Genomic DNA, 20,606 nt, shown 5'->3' with positions numbered 1-20,606 from the left:
ATCAGCATCTGTGATGATGAAGTCGATATGTATCATTCAAATGGAGCATTTCAGAACTTGAGTGTTGTACGTCCATACACTTTGGAGATGAATTACGTACTATCATATGAAAATATAAATGTCCCAGAATCAGCAATGGACCCTGCCCACTTCGTTATTATATTCCACTTACTTTCCACTTACTCACTTACCTTTCTGCTATGTAGATTTTGGCAGGCATTTGATACACAATTCCATTACTAGAATTTTTATCATTCCACATGTGCCCATTTTTTAACTTCAAAATGTTCAGTAATCCTTATTTAAACTGAATGTAGAAATGTAACATAGATGTATTAGTCTTTTATATGTCAAATTGTAATTTTATTATTATTTTTGTTTTAATATATTTGGTGGCTGGATAACATAAAATAGGTCCACTCCTGGTACTCTAGTTTCCTCCCACCATCCAAAAACATGCATGCCAGGTTAATTGGTGAATCTAAATTGACCCTATTAGTAGGTATGAGTGTGGATGGTTGTTTGTCTCTGAGTTGGCCCTTTGATGGACTAGCCACTCGTCCAGGGTGTACCCTGCCTCTCACCCAATGGCTAGAACAGGATTAAGCAGGTATAGAAAATGGGTAGATTACATCAAATAAGTGACATCATGGAACAGGAGCTTTTGCTCCTAAACTGAATACCAACTGCTAATTGTAATGCCTCGTAATTTTGTTTATTTACCATGTAATTTTATTTAATAATGTAGCTGTTATATATCAATGGTAGGTTATGTCACTGCAGGCCAGTGTGTATATAAACAGTTTGCAAATAGATTACTATGACATATATGAAACTATTTTCAGATAAAGGATTTTAATTTCTTTGTGTTGTGATCAGCAGTTCCCCCCATAATACCAGTTTTGGGCACTAATATGCATGTATGTAGAAGTTTTGTCTTCACAAGAACTTAGTCCTTACTTTGAATCATTTCTAGAAAATGCCATAATTCAAAGTATTTTCTAAGAATTTTGTCAGTGCGAGCAACCCTTTGCTCTATGAAAGCTAATTAACGCGGCCTCTGGGCTTTGCCATTCCACCATCCCTCATTTCTTCATATTGAACCATTCTTCATTAATGATCACAGAACTGTCGAAAGGTGAATTCCAATCTCTTTATAGAACTCATATTATCACGAACCAGTATTTCATATAATGTATTATTGATGAATCAGTGACATCAAGCTTCCTTGTTCCCAAGGCAGGCATAACATTTGTACCTCCATGCTTCACAGCTGGCATCAGGCTCTTCAACTAAAAAGCTGCTTTTGGTTTGTGCCACATCTACTTGTCTGCAGCAAGAAAACATCATGCAAGATTGATCAGTTTCAGAGCACATATTCTAAAAGGCCTGGTCTCAATAAAGGCTCTTCTGTGGCACACCTCTCATGCAAGTCAGATGTGTGCAATCTCATTCTGATTTTGGATGTAGAACTTTGACTCTGAAACCTGCATGAGTAACCTGCCTGTGATTAAAATTTGGGTTCTAGCCTTCTGTTAGCCTCAAGCACTCATAGTCTGAATTTGTCAAAGAAGGCAGTCCTGGACCAACTATCAGCTGTTTGAAATCTACACTACTTTGCTTGGCTCTTTATAGAGGAGTGACTTATCTAAAATAAGCTGAAGATCTTTTGTAAATACTAAAGGATTTAGAGAGCTCTTTAAATCATGTCATTATATCACCACACAAAGAGGATACCAGGTCACAGAGGTTTGAATATCACAGGTTCCACCTGTCTAACTGAAACCCTGGTTCTAATTTTATGGATTTGACAGTGGGATAAATGTAGGGTGTATTCCCGGTTTGAGTTGAACATCTCTATTAAAAGACACTGTTTCAAAGAGTGATATATATTTGATTCACCAAGAATGTGTGTTAAGAAAATAAATGAATAAATCTCCGCAAGGAATTACTTTTTCAAATAAATAAGAGCGCTGAGCTTTGCTGAGTAAATGTTTGGCTCATTCTGTCTCTCGAAACAGTCACGCATCCCACGAGGCAGCTTAAAAAGAGAAAGGTCTTCATAGACATTGACATTATGTTGTCTGTGCCCTGTGTTAGGTGGGTTTGATCTATTTATTGAATCCCCATTCAATTTAAAACACACCTGTAAGTGCCACCACAATGCAATGGTGTGTTGAACAAGTCACGCTTGTTTCGCGTAAAGGGTCAATGGGAGACTTGTTTTCTTCCACAAGGGCAAACATGAGATGCTCAGTCAGAGCAACTGCCTCATTGCACAGCTATTCCAAAAACAAGGACCATCCCAGCGGTTTGACCGTGTCACTCAAAACAGTGTTGAAGCTATGGGCATTTTTGCGAGCTAAAGTCATGTCATCTGAGACACTTAATTGGGCCCGGGCCGCCACAGGGGGACAGCGGACGGCATTCCTCCGCTGCCAGCCTTAGTGTTTTACTCTTTGCCGCGTGGCTGCAGTCTTTGGGTAACATGTGCGCCCCCACACAAGATGAGCTGCGGGGGTTGAATTACTCATACTGACACTAGTAAACGGGACGACTTTATCCTGGATTTCGTGTAGCCTAGTTCACCGAACACAAAATAATAAAAGTAGCCTATCAACATAGTGCAGGTCAGCTCGAGGGTTTTTGGAACATCTTTGCTGGATTTTCGCAGGAGAGCGCGCGGCTGCGAAACGACCGAACTTGGAGAGACATCAGTGGTGGCCCACCGGGAAACTGAACACAGAGGACGCACTGTGTGACTTGTTCAACGCCTGTGACTGAAGTTGTACTCTGAACTTTCTGCCTCGGATTCGTGCTGCTTCAGGTAACAAGGACCTGCTGGCATCTGTCTGCCTGATGCATGCGGGAAACAAGTCCCACAATATCATTGTGTTATATTCCTACAATATGCGCACAGCTACACTATTTCTTTAAGGAACAGTGTCATATTTTGATGCACTGCATGCATGACTTGGTCTGTGGTTACATCAAAATGGACATTTTCTACACCAACTGTGAGATAATAATAATAATAGTAATAACAACAAAGTGCCTGTTTTGTTGTAGAAGGTCGTTGAAGTAATTGTGTGAGACGCAGTTTTTCAGGACAGGCAAATGACCAGATATAAAAAGCCTGTATCTTCACTGAAGGGGAGGGGGGATACAATTCAGTCCTCAGAGCCAGTCTTTCAGGACTCTCTAATTATTTAATCCTACTGCAACCCTAAATGCATGATGAAACTGGTGGCTCTGTGTGTGGTGCGTCCATGTGTATTTATAAGACTCCACTAGAGTCTTATAAATACACATGCGGTTTCATCACATGCCTTATCAGACAGTCTGTTCACTTTCATTCCAAGTCAGCACAACACCTGCTGAGTTCAGTGTTTAGTTTTCTCCACTGGTTAAAATCACATGAATGAACTTTATTTGAATATATATATATATATATATATATATATATATATATATATATATATATATATATATATATATATATATATATATATATATATATGTATATGTATTGTAAGTAAATAAGCAATTCATATGAAGTGTGACACTTTGAAAGTTAATTCATTTGTTAACCTATTCATTGTTTGGATTGTCAGGTTTCATAAAAGAGTGAAAAACTCTGTAACACTTTTATATGCTTGCAATACAGTAGCCTTGAGGTGCAAGTCACAACAACAAAATCTAAACTGACAGTATGGAATTATTATTTTTTTAAATGTTGTGGGACACAGAAAACATACAGAAGAAACAAAAACCACAGTTTAAATGTCAAGTTATGTTGACACACAGAAAACCAATAAAAATGTTTAAAAAGTAGGAACCAGCTTAGTTTTTATGGCAATTGATTTATTAAATGTTAAAATGACCTTTGATCTGAAATCACTGATTAAATATTCATTGTAACTTAATCGCTCGTCTTTTACAAGGTCCTTTAGATTGTGCTAACAGCTCTGTTTCGTCTCATGGCCTCGTGAAGGGATAAATGATCACCTCAACCAGAAGAGTGTCTCCTGATAAATCTGAAGTTAGAATCGCCTTCAGCCTCGATGACACACCAGGTAAAACATACACGCGCATACAGTACATACTGTCCGCACACACACTCGCATACCCTCACACACTAATCCCTGCACACACCTGTGTTCCAGGCTCTCAAAATGATGGTAGCAACTTATTTTGAGTTCAGGTCCACCTATTACTCAACCGCTCATTTAACACCAGATGAAGCATACTCTCAGTGCACTTTCAGTATGTGTGAAACATGTGTATGACATTCTCCCAACCAAAACAGACCAGACATGATCTGGCCTGAGCAGCACCCCCACCGCCTCATCCCGCTCTATTTAACTGTGGCCATTCTTCTACACTGTAAATGAGACAGGTGTTCTCACTATTTCTGTATGACCACAGCATTTTAAAAACAAGCACAAGCATATGCTCAGCCGTGCACAGGCAAAATGCTAATGTCTAAGCAGACATCAACTATTGTTTGATCATCAGTAAAAAAAAAAGAAGATGCTCTGTAGTCTTTATTGCTCCTAAACTAACACAGTTACACGTGCACTCACTCAAATATCTTTCATACAGGGCTACGTGATATCTGTCAGGGTGTTTTACTGCAGAGGGGTCAGGCAATGGGACAGCAGCTGCAGCCTTGCAATGGCAGAGTCAAGTTTCTCCCCTAATACTAACAGTGTCACTGTTCAGCTTTTAGAACACTGGCCTATATTTATAAGTAGTTAACACTTCCAGTGCTACTCCACCCATCCTTGATGCTCCCTTGTTTTTCTCTTAGGAAACAACATAAGGGGCTATAACAGGAACAGCCCCCTCAAATCTAAATCAGAGGTCAGTTATTGAAGTCCAGATGTCCCGGAACAAATTCTTTACCACTTGATCATTCATTTCATTCAGCGTGATAACCCTGACCACAGTAGCACAGTGGTCAGCAGAGAGCCTTCTTTAGTTAAAAAAAAAAAGGTTTAATTTTAGTTGTACCTCCAGAGCTCGCTCAGGCACAACCGGACTTCAACCTCCAAAATCAAATCTGGATATTCCCCTGACCATCATGTTGTCTATATGAACTCATGTTTCTCAGCAGAGGGGATGAGAGCTGTTATCCATCTGGAGACCATCCCTCATGACTTCATGCCTGGCATAGTTATAACCCCACAATGTGTCAATCCCAAGTATGAGACCTGTATTTATTCTGCATCATAATTGCCCCAATGGCTAAAGGCTGGCCCACTAATACTCCTGCTTTTAGACGGTTGCATCATCCCAAGATTCTCTACATGTTCCACAACTCCAGGGGGGGCATTACTGCTGAGGCGGTGCAGACAACCTGTCTGTTCCTGTCTGGCTGCCTGTCTGTCTGAATCCCTCTCTGTCTATGCATCTGGCCTGGCTGCTCATCCCTCTATGTTTGTCTGTCTACTTACTACATAGAATAGTTGTCCCTTAGTATTCTTATCCTGCTTGTCTTTCAACCTAGCAGCTCATTACTGCTATTCAGTCAGAGGACATGGTTCATTTATAAGTTCAGCATTGTGTTGTTATGTTGCAAAGTTATTCCAGAGGCCCCTATAGTGTTTCATATTGGACCTCATTTCATAAGGAAGAGAAAGGTATTCAAACAGCTCCATGGAGAAAAAAAAATCGACTGGTAATACATCTAGAAAGTAGCCTGGCTGACATGTCCACATCTCGATGAGATGGTGGTCTGGGAACTAGGTGTGCATTTTCTCGGATTTGAGGCGTGGTTTACGAATGCCTAGAGCCGTTTATTGGGCGCTACGAATGTCTATCAAATGGCGTCTGGTTCTTCCCATGCTGCTTTGCGCGCGATTCATAGCCAATTGTATCACTTATACCAGATGACATATGTAGAGCGACAGAAATTCGACGAGGAAGAAGAAGAAAAAAAAGTAAAATAAAAGTAAACTTGCGCTCTAAGCTACTTAAAACACTTTCTAAGGCTGCATCGAACGGTAACGTTGTGTCCGCTGCCATGTTGGATTAACACTCTACAAGCTTCGGTGTAGCGCATAGACGTCGTCATCGTCTTGCTGCCCCCCCCCCCGTTCTGTGATTGGTTCCCTAACTCAGGCAAAAATAAGGGCGGTGGTTTCCAGGCTGACTTTGCAGTGTGAATGAAATTGCGCGCAAAGCAGCATGAGAATTCCCAGGCTATCTAGAAAGATTCTCTGAAGTTACTATGTGAAATCGTCGTTACTCAAACAACATGCTCTGTGTTGATTTGATGGATGATGCTGACCAGACGTTTAAATTCAAAACCAATCCCAACATTATGATGTTTTTAATCCTGGAGAGAAACCGACCACTTTGCATTGCCCTTAAAGAGTAGTAACTTTAAATTGTTTGCATTCTTGGTTGTATTTCTTTAAAGGGCGTACCTCATATGTACAAAAGTTTCTTTGTCAACGCAATCTCATTCCCAACCTGTCACACACTGATGCTTGGTCAAGAGCAATTCTCATCAGTTTTCTACATATATCATATATCATCACTATTTAGGCTCATGCTTCCTATTGCTCGGTAATCTTCTGTAGAAGTGATGTGCAAAGAGTAAGCGTCAAAAGGAAAATGCCATTCTAAGGTGCTTGCTTATAAGTAACGTGTAATGTGTAAGGAAGTTGTAGGTGAGTAGGGCAACAGACAGACATCTTACAACCAAGCATGGGACTCATGTTTGAGTTCAGTCTTGGCACTGCTGTTTTTCAGTTTCTTCTTGTCATTCACTTTATTTTTCCTCTGCTCTACTGCTGCTAAGGTGTCACTAAGTCAGTAAAAAAGTCAGTAAAATGGTAAAGTATTAAAATACATTAGAAATTTGATTTTAATTGCAGAAAGCTTTTTCCAGCATTTTCCATGTTGTCATGGCTCAGAAAACCCAGCACAGCCAAAAGTGAGACTTTGGGGTATCCAGTGCATTCAAAACATACATTTGGGTCCTGACCAAGTGTCTGTATGTTCGAAGTTGGGAGGAGCATTAATGGGTTGTTTTCCCAAGTTCCCTGCATTTTCCTCAGCACATAGATCTAACTGAAATATAATCAAATCACCTGTTTTGTGCAAATTGTGTGTCTTAGTAGACTCATTGCTGTAAATGAATGGGAATCATGATTGTCAAAAAGTAATGAAAATCAATTAGAAAACCAGTAGCACAGTAACTGAGAGCATTTACGTAATCCTTATAGTTAAATACAGCTTTTGGAACCTTTTAATCTATTGCGTCTTTCTTCTACTTATTCTTCTTTTGCAGGTGCAAAAATTGTGTCTTCAAAGCTACTATGTTCATTTTTTACAGCACGTTTCTACAGTAGTTCAAACCAGACAAACCGAAGAAAGGTAGAGGGAGGCGAAAGGGTATTCTTTTTAGCACTAGAAATAATACACAGCAGACTTTTACGTTTTTACGATCATAAACCAATATGCTGTACAATATTTATTTTTGAAGTGTGATAATTCACTGCCATTCATTGTTTTTTATGTTTTTTTTCGAAAGTAACCAAGTGTCACTGAATAATGCATTCTGTTTATATAGATGTAAAAGATGTGGAGGACCTTTCACAGACCTTCCCGGATCTTGAACAGCGTTTACAGGTATACAGTAGTAGTAATTGCCACCCTTAATACACAACTTGTCTGGAGAACATATCAGGAGGGGATAACAACTTTACATTCAATCTGCTTTTTAAGGGAAAATCTTAATTTTGTGGCTCTGATTTGTAGCATGAAAAAAGCATGACAAAATACATTTATGCTTCCTAAACTTGGCCAAATTTGTTATCATTTTTGCTCACTCCTTATAATCTGTTACTTATTCACATCTGGATGGTAAACCACTTTTCTCAGATAAATAATAAAAACATAATTAACTGAACAGTTTTTTGAAAAAAAACATTGAAAACCATTCCAACCATCACTACATTTCTGTCATGTTTCATATGTCTGTCTCTCTTGCAGCCGGTGCCGCCTTGTGTGTCCCTGAGAGAAAGTGTGCAGGTGTACAAGGAACACTGCAGGATGGCAAGAGAGTTCCACCAAGTCAAACATGAGATTGCTGTGCTTGAGGACCACAAGTAAGGACCTATTGCCCTATTGCAACAAATTGCTTCCATATTGTTTTTACCAACACAACAAGGGTGTCTTTCATTTGGAAGATAGGCAGTCAGTCTATGAGCAATAGTCCACCAGTCTATGTGCAAGGCATTGAACTCCACAGTATACTAATCAGTATGATTGTGGAGAAAAAAAAAAAACTACTATTTTTCCATTCAGTAGATTTAATTATAAGAATTTTCATAAAATGATAAGTTATTCCGTTTCACCCAAACTTTAGCCGTCACAAACATGGCCACATATTTGACCCCAGAATACCCAGAAAATTTTGGTATACAGAGACGTTCATGGTCGACTCAATGACTGCAAGGTGTCCAGGTCCTGTGGCTGTAAAACAAGCCCAAATAATCACCTCTTCACCACCATATTTAACAGTAGGTATAGGTTGTTTGTGTTTAAATAATGTGTTTGGTTTTCACCAAACATTTTGCATTTAATAAAAAAATTCTATGTTTGTCTAATTTGTCTCAAGGTCATTGTTCCGGGAGGGGTTTGTTAAAATGCAATTTGCAGACCAGAACCACGCTACCATGTTTTTTTATTGCAAAAAGCAGAAGTATTTATAACGAAACTGTGCAGGTGAGAAGAAAAAAAAAAACTAAAATAAAAAAAACTGTTAAATACAAGATGGAGTTGAAACAGATTCCTGGAAGTTTATGAATGTTGATGAAGGAATAGATGTATATTGTCCAGTAATCATTGCTGTAAGGAGTGCGTGCTTTTATATAGCTGCACAATAAAAAGATAAAAGAAGGTTCAGAATTCTAAAAACAGAGATTGGTGATTGTAGTGGTAGTGGTAGCATTAGCAATGATAACTATAATAGTAATGATATCAACTGTACTAACAATATAAACATCTTTACTTCTCACACATCCTTGCCGACCTAATTCCATGGGCCCTAGTCAGGTCGGTTGAGCTGCTGCAGACAAAGAGGAGCAGGAACACAGTCATGCCAAAAAGCCCCACTCCTCCAAAACACACCGACCCATACAGAACACCAACACGACTCCCAGTTTTTTTTTTACTTTTTTTTTTTTTTCGTTTTTAAGAGAGAGGAAGCTTTCTCTTGGAAACCCTTTCAAACAACCCATACTTGTTTTTCAAATTGTACTGTCACAGCCTACAGTGCTGTGCTTTTCTTTTTCTTTTTTGCACTTTCATCAGGAATTGCACGGTCTGAACTTGGGACGTTTACTTCCGGGGAGACTGTCAAATGTCTTGAATGTTTTCCACTTGCGAATGATCTTCCCATCTGTAGAATGATGCACTCCAAGTAGTTTGGAAATAGCCTTAAGACCCTTCCTAGATTGATGGGCAGCAACAGTGGCTTCCCTAAGATCACTGCTGATGTCTTTCCTCCTTAGCATTGTGTTAACACACCGGAATTCTCCAGACGAGAACGCTGGCAAAAGCTCTGCTTTTATACATGTGCACACATTTGCTGATGATCAGTGAATCGAGTGTGTTTGAATATCGTCACTTTGCTCCTAATTACTCTCTTAATTTTCATGGAAGAGTGGACTATTTTTATGACCTGTTATGTGAAGCCATAAAATTAAAAGAGAGCACAGTTTCTTATTTTCTTGAGTGCATATAATGAAAATGGGTGAAGGAGAAACACATTGTAAAGCACTTTGTAGAACCTACAGTAGATAAGCTTGAAAACACTATTTAAGTGTGAAGCATTTACCAAATTGTTAACTGATGCGCTATTAAATAGCACATATTAAAGAGAAAACTGATACAATTTATAATATTAAATTACACCAAGGTTTAATTCCTCTAAGCACCACTTCACTAAACTTAGAAAAACAATTGAAGGACTGCAAGGCCTTTTGTTTCATGTCCACCAGATGGCATGTTAATAACACGGGGAGAACATTTAGCACTCCATCTAAAGAGAGAATTGTGAAGTGTGAATATGGAAGTAGCTTTCTGTACTGTAGTACTGCACTGTAGTACTCTGTACTTAATTCTTGGAAGGTGTGGAATGTTTGTTGGGGTTAAATGTTGTATTTATTGGGACCCTGGTTAGATTAAACTGAATTAGACCCATTATTAGCTTTAATGCTTTTATGCACAGTGTATACCTTTCCATATGCAAGGATGTGTGACACACACAGACGCTGTCCTCTTGTCCTTAGCAGCTGTGGGTGGTTTTATCACAAATATTTCCAAGGCTTTTGCAGTTGCTTGACCACACATATGCACACACTCACACACCAACAGACATGCACTGAATCTACTCCACTTCACAGTTCCTAAATAGAGAACAGCAGGCAGACCCTGTTGGGACGAGCATGGCCTTGAATTTAGATAAGCGTATGATGAGTCAGGTTGCTGCACACTCCTGGTTGTTTCTAGTCACAGCACACACATAAACCACATGCAATTTATAGTAAACCAAAACAGTTTTTGACACAAATGAAAGCATTGAAAACTGAAAATGGCAGGTAAAATTTCGCTGAATTGGAAACCAGACAATGGAGAATGTCATCACGTCTTCTGCTTTTTGCCACCACCATTGTCAGTTGTGCGTCATACAACACTGTATAAGGTTTTTTTTACTTCCCATATTTTAGACACCGAGTAAAGTGTTGCAAGCATTATTACAGAAATAACACTTCAACACACCGACAAGGGGATTTTCCAAAATGCAGAATTGCTTCTGGTCTGTTATGAATTAAGAACAAGCCGAAGGATACAAAACCATTCACTTTTTTACTCAATTTCATTCCATCCAGACAAAATTTGTCTAGGTTGAGCAAAGCACTTGATTTTCTCAGATAAATAGTATATCTTAGATGTGTGTGTATAACTGATTCAAACATGATCCAAAGAGTTAGTACAAGAGTTACACACATGAGCTAACCCCCATTGTGAAAGAGTCATTAAGCTGAAAGAAACAAGTTTTGCATTTTTTTTTTTTTGGTACACTGGGTTCATTGTTTTAGGGCAACATGTGAAGTACTGTTCGATATCCCCTATATATAGAGAAAAGGAAACACATCATCATTTCTAAATTCTATTTCTTTCAATGTTTTCTTTTTTTTTTTTATTACCAATATGTGTATCCGTAAATGTCAAAATGGGGGATCTTTTGGACTTCCAAAGAGGACAAATTGTTTGAGCGAGAATGGCCTTCGATAACAAAACTTTTGACTTCTTAAACTTTTCTAAAGGAACTAAGTAAAAAGTCATGCTGTCATGCTAGTACACCAAAATTAAAGAAAAAAACAACTCTGGGAAATGTACCTTAGGGCAAAATTGCCCAACACTGTGACAGAGACTATTAAAAACGCATCATGTGTTGAAATCGCAAAACTTCCGCCAGTAAAGTTACTAAAGAGCTCAACATAGTAACGACCATTGACAAACCTTTGCTTTTCCCCATCAGTGTTGAAAAGACACAGTTAAAAAAAAATACAAAGACTACAAGATGTGGACATTGCACCAGTAGAAGAATGTCATCTTCTCTGACAAGTCAAAGCGGTCACACTTTTTCCTCGTCATACATATTGTGATGCATGTGCTGTGGTCCACAGATGGTGAAATGTTTTTAAGATTTCTTACATATATCATTACAATGCAAAAAAGAAACTATGTACCTGATCAAATCTGAAATAAACGTGTTCCCTATACATAATGTTCAGAAATCAACCGATAGACTATTTAGAACACCATCAAACCTGCGATATCTGTTATATTCAGTGAAATTCTGCTTAACACAACTTCCATCCATCCATTTTCTATACCGCTGAATCCGTCGGTCGGGTCGCGGGGGGGCTGGATCCTATCCCAGCAGTCAATGGGCGAGAGGCGGTGTGCACCCTGGACAGGCCGCCAGTCCATCGCAGGGCCACACAGAGACAAACGAAACAAACAACACGCTCACACTCACTCCTAAGGACAATTTTAGAGGCACCAATGAACCTAACATGCATGTTTTTTTTGGACGGTGGGAGGAAGCCGGAGTACCCGGGGAGAACCCACGCATACACGGGGAGAACATACAAACTCCACACAGAAAGGCGCTTAACACAACTTTTAGATTCTAATTGAAGCTATGTTTATCACTTTGAAATAGATAATCGACTGAACAATTTTACTAAGAGCGTTACAAAGAGGAATTAAAAAAAGATAAAAACCTAACAATAAGGGTAAATCGATAAATAACATGTGTGGAAGGGGTAAGTCAGTAAAGTAGTGTATCAATAGATATACATGAACATCATAAATGCTCAAAAGTAAAACACACCAGACATTTCAATAGACTTTTTTTCCTCTTCGAAGAAGCCAGACACATTGCGCCTGAGTTCAGTTGGCAGAGAATTACGTAAAAATGGGGGCTTGAATATCAAAAGCCCAATCCTTTATCACAAACTGCCACTGGGGAATAATAAGTAGCAGGGCTCCATCTGACTCAGTGGTTTCTGGGCACCTATCAGGAGTATAAATCTGAGATGTGGGCAAGGCTACTTAAGACTTTGAAGGTTAAGATGGAAAAAATTAAAATTATATCAAATCTATCAGGGAGCCAGTGAGGAGAAGCAAGCACAGGGGCGGGGGTGATATGATAGCGCCTCCATAGTGCCAGTAATGAGTTGCAGCAGAGCTCTGGCTCATACCTAAGTATGGTGCGTTTACACTAATCAAGCCAAGAGTAGATCAAAGCATGTACTTGTTTAAGCAAATTAGTAGTGGAAAAAAGTTTGAGATTGTCTCAAGGTTAAAAAAAAAAACCCATAATGTTTTCCATCAGCATCAAACATCAATATCTTTGTAATCAAGACCACATCTCTGTTTTACTCTGTATAATTGGATCCACAGAATGTTTTGTGTTCTTAATCTTGAGAAGTTTGCTTTTGTGGCCCAGTGGCAACCTCAGCTATTCCTGTGAGTTTGCACTGTTTCCATGGTCGTTTTGGTTTCCTCCCACATTCTAGAAACAAACAGCTGGACGCTGTAATTTACTCATACTGTGTGTATGAATGTGACGAATTGTCTGTAAAATTCCCTCGTGGGAACCTGATAGGGTTGTTTCCCTTCCTCAAACTAAGTATATAGTTTTTTGTGTTTCCATACCACAGAGAATAAAATACAAACAAATAACCAGCTCTTAAAAACCTTGTCTTGCTCACTCCCTCAGGCGTAAGCTGCTGGCGGAGCTGGTGGAAGACGAGAAGCTTGCCATGGAGATTGCACGTCTCGAAGAGGAGTTTCGGCGTCTAACAGAGGAGAACCGCATCTTGGTGACTGTCCACAATGAGCGCACTCAGCAGCTGGAGAGACTCTGCCCGAACAATCAAACCAGGCAAGACTCCTCCTGACCTTTGACCTCACAGAATCTGAGACCACTAGTTTTCCATCTGATGCCAGGCCAGCAACTCTGTTCTATTTAGTCTATGAATCAGCAAATAACACAGAAAGGAGCTGTTTGTTTGTGTCTGAGTCATTTGTTTGAATCACAGATGCACTCTTATCAGAAGTGAGAAGTTGTTATAGGGATCCTACCAAGCAGTGACACAACGCTTCTTTTCTGGGTGTTGTTTTGTTTTATATGTGATCTTTCAGAACCCTCCTGGCCGCTGTTGCAACACCCAACGGTGTCTACTCATGTAAAGTCGGTCGCAGTGAATGTTACCAGATGCTCTTGTGTCTGTCTCAGATCTTGTGGGAAAGCAATTTTTTTTTTCACCAAAGGTGGTGCAATGTGGTCCAAATGTTGTATTTTAAGGAGTGTTTTTAACCCCTTTCTCCCTCTACCAGCACACAGGTGAGGGTTTAATCTCATCTGGAAATTGGAAGTTTTTGTGAGGAGCAGCATAATACTAAAAGGTGATCATTTATTTCACTGTATGTGCTGCGACATAACACTGAAAGAGTTGTATATTTTTTGATTAGCGATGTACGGGGTTATGTGGTGTCGTGTGTACCTATCGAAGGGGAAGTATGTAACAAGATAAACTTGGCTTTTTGTCCTCATCTGATAATAAAAGACGTTTTATTTTAACACCAGCTTCAGTTCCTTAGTTTCATTTCTCCAAGCCAGTTATGTTGTGTTTGTTGTGTTATGTCCACACTGCTGCTCTTCAAAAGAAAAAGGAAGTAGAGGGTTGTTGTTTTTTTTAGTCATGAAGTGATTAGTTCATTGTGGAATTATGAAACAGTCGCCTGATTGGCCAGTTTGATTTTGGCTGACTTCCTTATTCTTCCAAATCATGTGACATTGGAAACTTGGCTTTGTAGTTGCAATTATCATATTTTCTATTGTGGCTACTATATAACCTGGTATAGCCTGACTTTAAAGGCATGCCTTTTCTTGACATGGGACAGAAATGCTCTTTTAGGAAATATTAACCTTCAGATTAACATAGCTGTTCTCTATTTCTTGTAACAGGTCATTTGTTTTTATCCAACTTGTCCTCACAGTTCTCCATGTTTGAAATTTGTCAACCGAGTTGAGTCAACTCTAAGTCTCAAAGACAAAGACAAACACCAGACCATATCCTGATTAAACACTAGCTTTATATACCCCGCCTTCACCTTAATCTCCGTACTGCAGTAGAAGGAATTTTCTGGGAAATGTCTGCTGGTTTATCATGAAGATCCAGGGGTGTGATTGGAAGGAATGGGAAAACTGCTTGCTCATCCTTTATCAGCATGAGCGCATGAGTCAGCACTGGTATGTTACACCCATAGTTGTTGCAACACACACACACACACACACACACACACTCTCTCTCTCTCTCTCTCTCTCTCTATGCCCCCCTCTCTCTCACATACTCACACACAGGCCATATGACTGAGTCAAGCTCAGTTTTTAGTTTGTAGCTGAGTTGAGATAAGGTTTTCTGGGAAACAGCCCAGTTGGACAGCATTCCATTTAGCAATATCCATGCGCGCCAGACAGCTGGGACTTTCCTTTACACCCTAGGAGACTTGTACAAAGTTTGCTTTTTAAGGTAGGAATCTTTTTATCATTTCATGAAAAGATTAGATACGTTTTTGTTCGAGAGGAATTGGGTTGTCTAACTTTCCTGTCTGTCTTTGATGTACAAACAGATGTCTCTGATGGCCGTGTCTGCCCAGCGGTCGTCCGTGTTTACGTTTGAGTCTACAGTGCATTCCTCTCATGTGCTGCGCTGGCTGGACGAGCAGCGTTGCCGGGACATGTTGTGTGACGTTACAGTGGTGGTGGAGGCTCAGAGTTTCAGAGCCCACCGCTCTGTGCTCGCTTCTTGTAGCGAGTACTTCGCTCAAAGGATCTCTGCGCTCACACAGCATGGAGCGGTTATCACTCTGCCACAAGAGGTGAGACGTCACCTCATGATACCACACAGAAAAAAGCAGTTGCACAAACTCTCTGAAAGCGAAATGAGGAAAGTAAATAAAAGACTTATCTCCTCAGAAACTATTGTTGGTGCATAGGTTGAGGATTGTTTTTTTTTTCTTATTCAGTCGACTCTTGAACTGCATATAAACACATAGCTGTAACCACTACAACAGAACAACAAGTAATATAAGAAAACATTCTAAGAACTAAACTTGTTTTTATGAATATTGAGTTTCTTTTATACAACCTGTTCACAAGTTTAATTTGTTCTATTTTAAATTCATTGTATATAATGCATTTCCTGCTTTAATATGGAAACCTAAACCCATAGAAACGTTTGAACAAATCTACACTCAGAGTACAGCGCACATATTTTCACATGTAGGCCTGCAGTTTATGCATGATTATCTGACAGTAATAAAAAAATGAATAAAACAAATAGATTAGTCCCATCACTGACACAGTTCCTGAGAACATACAAGAGGATAGGAAATGCTCATTTGTCTCATTTATCATGTTTTACAGGTAACAGCTGCTGGCTTTGAACCCTTGTTGAAATTTGCCTACACATCTAAACTTCACTTCAGTAAAGACAATGTCTTAGAAATACGAAACGCAGCCTCCATTCTTGGTTGTCAAGACCTAGACGAGACGTGTTTCGATTTCCTCCCCCCAAAGTTCTTTTCCAGCAGCAGTGAATCTGTCCCTTTCTTGAGAAAGACCTGCTGTAAGAAGAAGTGCAAACGGAGATCACCAAAGAAAAACTGTGGGACAGACTCTGACGATATGTTGTTGGATAACAAAGAAGTAAAACCAGTTGCTGACTCATCATCTGAGCAGGAAGTGGCTTGGGACTGTGACAAATCGGAGAGCAACAAAATGGGCAGTCAGGACAACACAAAGTCTCTTGCACCTGTAACTGAAGGGAAGAGTGAGCATTTCAGGCAGTTTCTAAAGTATCGCAAGTTCCAGATAGCTTGCGGGAAGGAAAATTGTGCCACTGAGAAAAGTCTAACCAATCCAGCAATGTCAGTGAACATGGATGATTGCGTCCTCCCTTGCTCACCGTGCTCCAGCAATGCAACCAGCACAAATCAAACTGGAAATACAACCTTCAGCACATGCAGAGACAGTGAAGGAGGGGCTAAAGAGCCATGGAAAACTGACACACGTGAAATTAGAACAGAGAACGTTGAAATGGTTAAGAAAGACACATTTGAAAGAGAGAAAAAATGGCATGATGAGATCACTGAGAACAACTTCATGAAGTTGGAGAAAGTGAGGGAGCACATCCCTGAAATCAACTCTTCAAATAGTGTGAAGACAATTCCCTCAGAGCCAAGCACAATGTTGTGTGAGAGGTCATCAGAGCTAAGACTGGACTATTGCCCTCCCAGAACCTGGGACAAGAACCCTGCAATCACCAGGTCACTGGAGCATGAAATGTTTGTCATCGACATTAAAGACAGCGAGGAAGCGAGGGACCCTGGTGTGCTAGAGCCAGGGTCCCTTTATCACAATGTGCCGGTAGAAGCAGAGGGAAACGGATCGGATAATGCCTGTCTAGATGGACGGATAAGAGGACAGACGGGCAACATGGAAAGAGGAGCCATTCTTGTAGATAATACCAGACAAGGAAGCACTATGGAGAAGGAAGTTGTCGACTACCTTGCCAAGCGACTGTGGTCAGACAAAGGCACCTCTCAGCTAAACTTCCAGGAGCCTGTGGCAGGACACTCCACTGATACAGAGGGTGGGTGGGCACAGAACCCATCTTCAGAGTGCCCGAAACGTCACAACAACCTCAACTCCACAGGAAGCAGCTGCTCCTTCCTCCAGGATCTGGACCAAATAAAATGTTCATGGGGGCCAGCAGGCATGTCTGAGTGTGAGGGAGCATCTCAATCAGGTGTTTCCTCTGTAAACTCAGGGGAGGATGGAGACTCAGAGACAGAAACAGAGGGAGATAGCGAGTCCTCTACAAGAGAGAGAGCTAGGCAGGTGAGCAGCTAAACATTTACACAAGTCTGCTGATAATCTGTAGCTCTGCTCTGTTCTCCTACACATCTACACACCTTCTCGCCACCTACTTCTAAATCCATGTTGTTCTGAACACACACAAAAACGGCTCCATCAGAAAACACCAACACCGAACTTGTAGTTACCTTACTATGTCTCGTGAATAATGAGTGTCTGATGTCATTCAAAGTATATTGGCTACAGCACTAAGTTAATTATTCACCCAGTAGAGATGATATGTGTGTGTGTTTGAGCATGCTTATGTGTCCTGCTCATTCGTTCAGAGTCCAATTCAGACGAAATTCCCAGCTCAGCCTATTGAGTTAGTCATGACAACAGGTCAAACCACAGGTTTCCGGAATCTCTCACGTTTCTGTCCAGGCTGAGCATTTGGATTAGGCCGAAAGTACAAATAATAACTGTGTCGACAAAGCTAAGGTTATTTAACTTCTTTTATTGTCCCCAGATAAAACACTTCAAGATTTATACTGCCCCAATAAACTGGTGATTGTACATTTCCTGTCGCACATTTGCCACATCAGGTTTCTTGGGTTAATAATTACTAGTTTGGTAAAAATATAACTATGTGACCTGGCTTGCATTTCTGTTTGTGCAACAACTTCCACATGGACTAGACTCCACTTATTGCATTTTATTTAATAAAATAATGTCCTAGGATTAGTTGAAATTACATTAAGTACAAGAAATACTTGTTAATGATGATCAATTGATTGAGTATTTCTCACAATACTCAGAGAAGAAATCAGACCTTTCTTTACAAAGCTTCCTCTCTGAGGAAGGTTTTTAGCTCACAGTTAAAATTACATGTTACTTAGAGCTTGAAATTACAGACATTACAGTGTTATCGAGGATGCTCCTTCATTTATTCAAATTCTCTTCCTCCGTAATCTTTTTCTTTATTTCCTGTTTGGTTTTCTCAGGTGCAGTTGCCATTCCCTGTGGAATGGATAATCAATCTGAGTCGAAATGACTTCCAGCAGCTGCTGAAGCAACATGTCTTTACTCGAGAACAGCTGGATTTTGTCCATGATATGAGGCGGCGCAGCAAAAACCGCCTCGCAGCTCAACGTTGTCGCAAGAGAAAGCTAGACTGCATCTATAATCTGCAGTGCGAAATCAATAAGCTGGTAAGAATGTTCTTTTCTTGAAATAAGATTATTTTCCAGTAGTCTGGTTCTTGCTTTGAGTCAGCTGTGCTAATCAGACTAAGTGTTCCGCATGTGTATTTTACAGAAGACAGAGAGGGAGAAACTGATGATGGAGAAGAGCCAGCTGAGCCAGCTGAAGTCAAAAACTTGTCACAGTGTCACTGCCTTATGCCAGAGGGTCTGCAATGAAGCAAATCTACAACCCGACCAGCTACAGGTGTTGGCCAAATACAGCACCTCAGACTGCCCTCTGTCCTCTGTCTTTCCTCAGATTGACACACTTCTATCACAGCATGGATTGCCACTGCATCCCCAAACATCTCTCCTGGCATGTGCTGGGGGTCTTGAAACATATGAGGCATCTGAGGAGGAAACATCTAGCTCCAGCAGGGACACAGTCTCAGGACAATAATCACTTTAGACACATGCCCAGAAAACTACAACAAAGCCCAAAGAAATGTTGTACCTGAGGTCATGATGTCAGGTTGTGAAACTGAACTGTACACTGTATCATCCAGTATACGAGGACATTATCGTGTACTTTGGCCTCAGTTGAGGCTGCATTATAACTTAGTCATTGTGATCGTATATCTACAACAGCATTCTGCAGCAAATGACTTTGCCTTTGAATGCTTAAAGGAAAGTTTAGGAGCATTTCGAGAATGTTAAAGAAATAAAACTGCATCGAGACATTAACAACTTTGATGGTGAATTGAAGAGTAAGATTTAAATTTTCTAAGAATTCCTCACGGTGACTACTAATTAATCGTCATTTGCATAAACCTCAAAACACCCTTTAAACCATTGTAAGCAGTTTGGTACAACACAAATCTCAGGTGTTAATTGGAGAATTTTGCATGAATTACCTCTCATGGAAAGCACTGGTTCTGTCCTCTCGCACCGAGTGCTGCACACCACATTTTGCACCAAAACCACACAGCTCAACAAAAAGGCTCAAAATAGTGTGTCATGTTTACCTTTTTGATCTCCTGTCTGACTCTCATTTTTCTGCTTGTCATTGTGGCCTCCCTGCCTAAGCCGACCACAGTGACAAAGCTCTGTTTAATAGCTTTGACTTGTTAAAACGCACCTCGTGAATTCAGTTTTCTATAACTGTATTCAAAGTTCCTTGTTCAAAGTTTTGATGCATCAGCAAAGTTTTGAAGAAAAACCTGCCTCATCTGCGTAATTCTGAAAATCACTGAAGCAAATAACTTCATTCGTCTGTCTGGTTTTGTAGCAGATTGAACTATTTTGTGTTACCTATAATTTTATATCTCACCCTATCTAAATCACTGCCAAGAGTAAAGTCAACAATGTATGCATAAGTCATCAGTGATGTAGCACAACCAGATTTATCTATATATTTTGTGTCTCCTGTTCTATCAAAAGCACAATTATTTATATTTGCTTCCTGCATTCTATGAATTGCTCTGTTTTCTGCAGGTTTTACGGTGGGTCTTGCTTTTTGTTTTACCTTTGCTTGTTGTGAACATTTCACACTCAGGACTCCACAGCAAACTCCTTACAATTTCTCTTGTGATTCTCTTGATCAACTTTTGCTGTCGTTCAGATGGTCTTTGTTTGTTTTTTTTAAATTGAAATGAATGTTGTTGTGAATGCAAACCATCTCTATATTGATTTTAAGTGGATAACTGAATAACCATACTGTATTTCTTATGAAAGCAGGCTTCAAAGGTGTAAAGGATTTTAGTGATGGCGAATGACAAAAGAATGGTTTTCTTTCCTAAGTGATGTATAACTCTCGTGCTTAGTGCCCTCTAGTGGCCGTAAATGAAAGTAGCACTCCTAGTGTTTCTTTACAGTGCCCCATGATGATTTTGTCCTTCAATTATATGCTCCTGTCCAAATGGATGTCAGCATTCTATAGCATCAAATGTAGAAAAATAGATAAA

At 39.9% G+C, this 20,606-nt stretch overlaps 2 protein-coding genes across 3 annotated transcripts; both read left to right on the top strand.

Annotated features, from left to right (window-relative positions):
• The first annotated feature begins 2,318 nt into the window (after positions 1–2,318).
• On the top strand, positions 2,319–14,184 carry map3k7cl (map3k7 C-terminal like). Of its 2 annotated transcripts, none has more exons than XM_075487132.1 (5): positions 2,319–2,827; positions 3,945–4,076; positions 7,586–7,644; positions 8,008–8,123; positions 13,316–14,184. In XM_075487132.1, exons 2-5 carry the CDS (start codon positions 4,001–4,003, stop codon positions 13,494–13,496), a joined length of 432 nt encoding a protein of 143 aa, XP_075343247.1. In that variant the 5' UTR covers positions 2,319–2,827; positions 3,945–4,000; the 3' UTR covers positions 13,497–14,184. The 2 variants fall into 2 exon arrangements, with proteins under 2 accessions (XP_075343247.1, XP_075343246.1); XM_075487131.1 differs by having other exon boundaries at positions 2,322–2,827; positions 3,995–4,076.
• A 291-nt stretch (positions 14,185–14,475) lies between these two features.
• Positions 14,476–20,513, top strand: bach1b (BTB and CNC homology 1, basic leucine zipper transcription factor 1 b). The gene is made up of 5 exons (XM_075487591.1): positions 14,476–15,131; positions 15,232–15,480; positions 16,028–17,503; positions 18,463–18,669; positions 18,776–20,513. Exons 2-5 carry the CDS (start codon positions 15,232–15,234, stop codon positions 19,100–19,102), a joined length of 2,259 nt encoding a protein of 752 aa, XP_075343706.1. The 5' UTR covers positions 14,476–15,131; the 3' UTR covers positions 19,103–20,513.
• Positions 20,514–20,606: the final 93 nt, after the last annotated feature.

Source organism: Odontesthes bonariensis, chromosome 16 (genome assembly GCF_027942865.1).
Source record: "Odontesthes bonariensis isolate fOdoBon6 chromosome 16, fOdoBon6.hap1, whole genome shotgun sequence".
Classification (NCBI taxonomy): Eukaryota; Metazoa; Chordata; class Actinopteri; order Atheriniformes; family Atherinopsidae; genus Odontesthes; species Odontesthes bonariensis.
The sequence above is the reverse complement of the archived record's forward strand: the minus strand, read 5'-3'. Positions and strand labels throughout refer to the sequence as shown.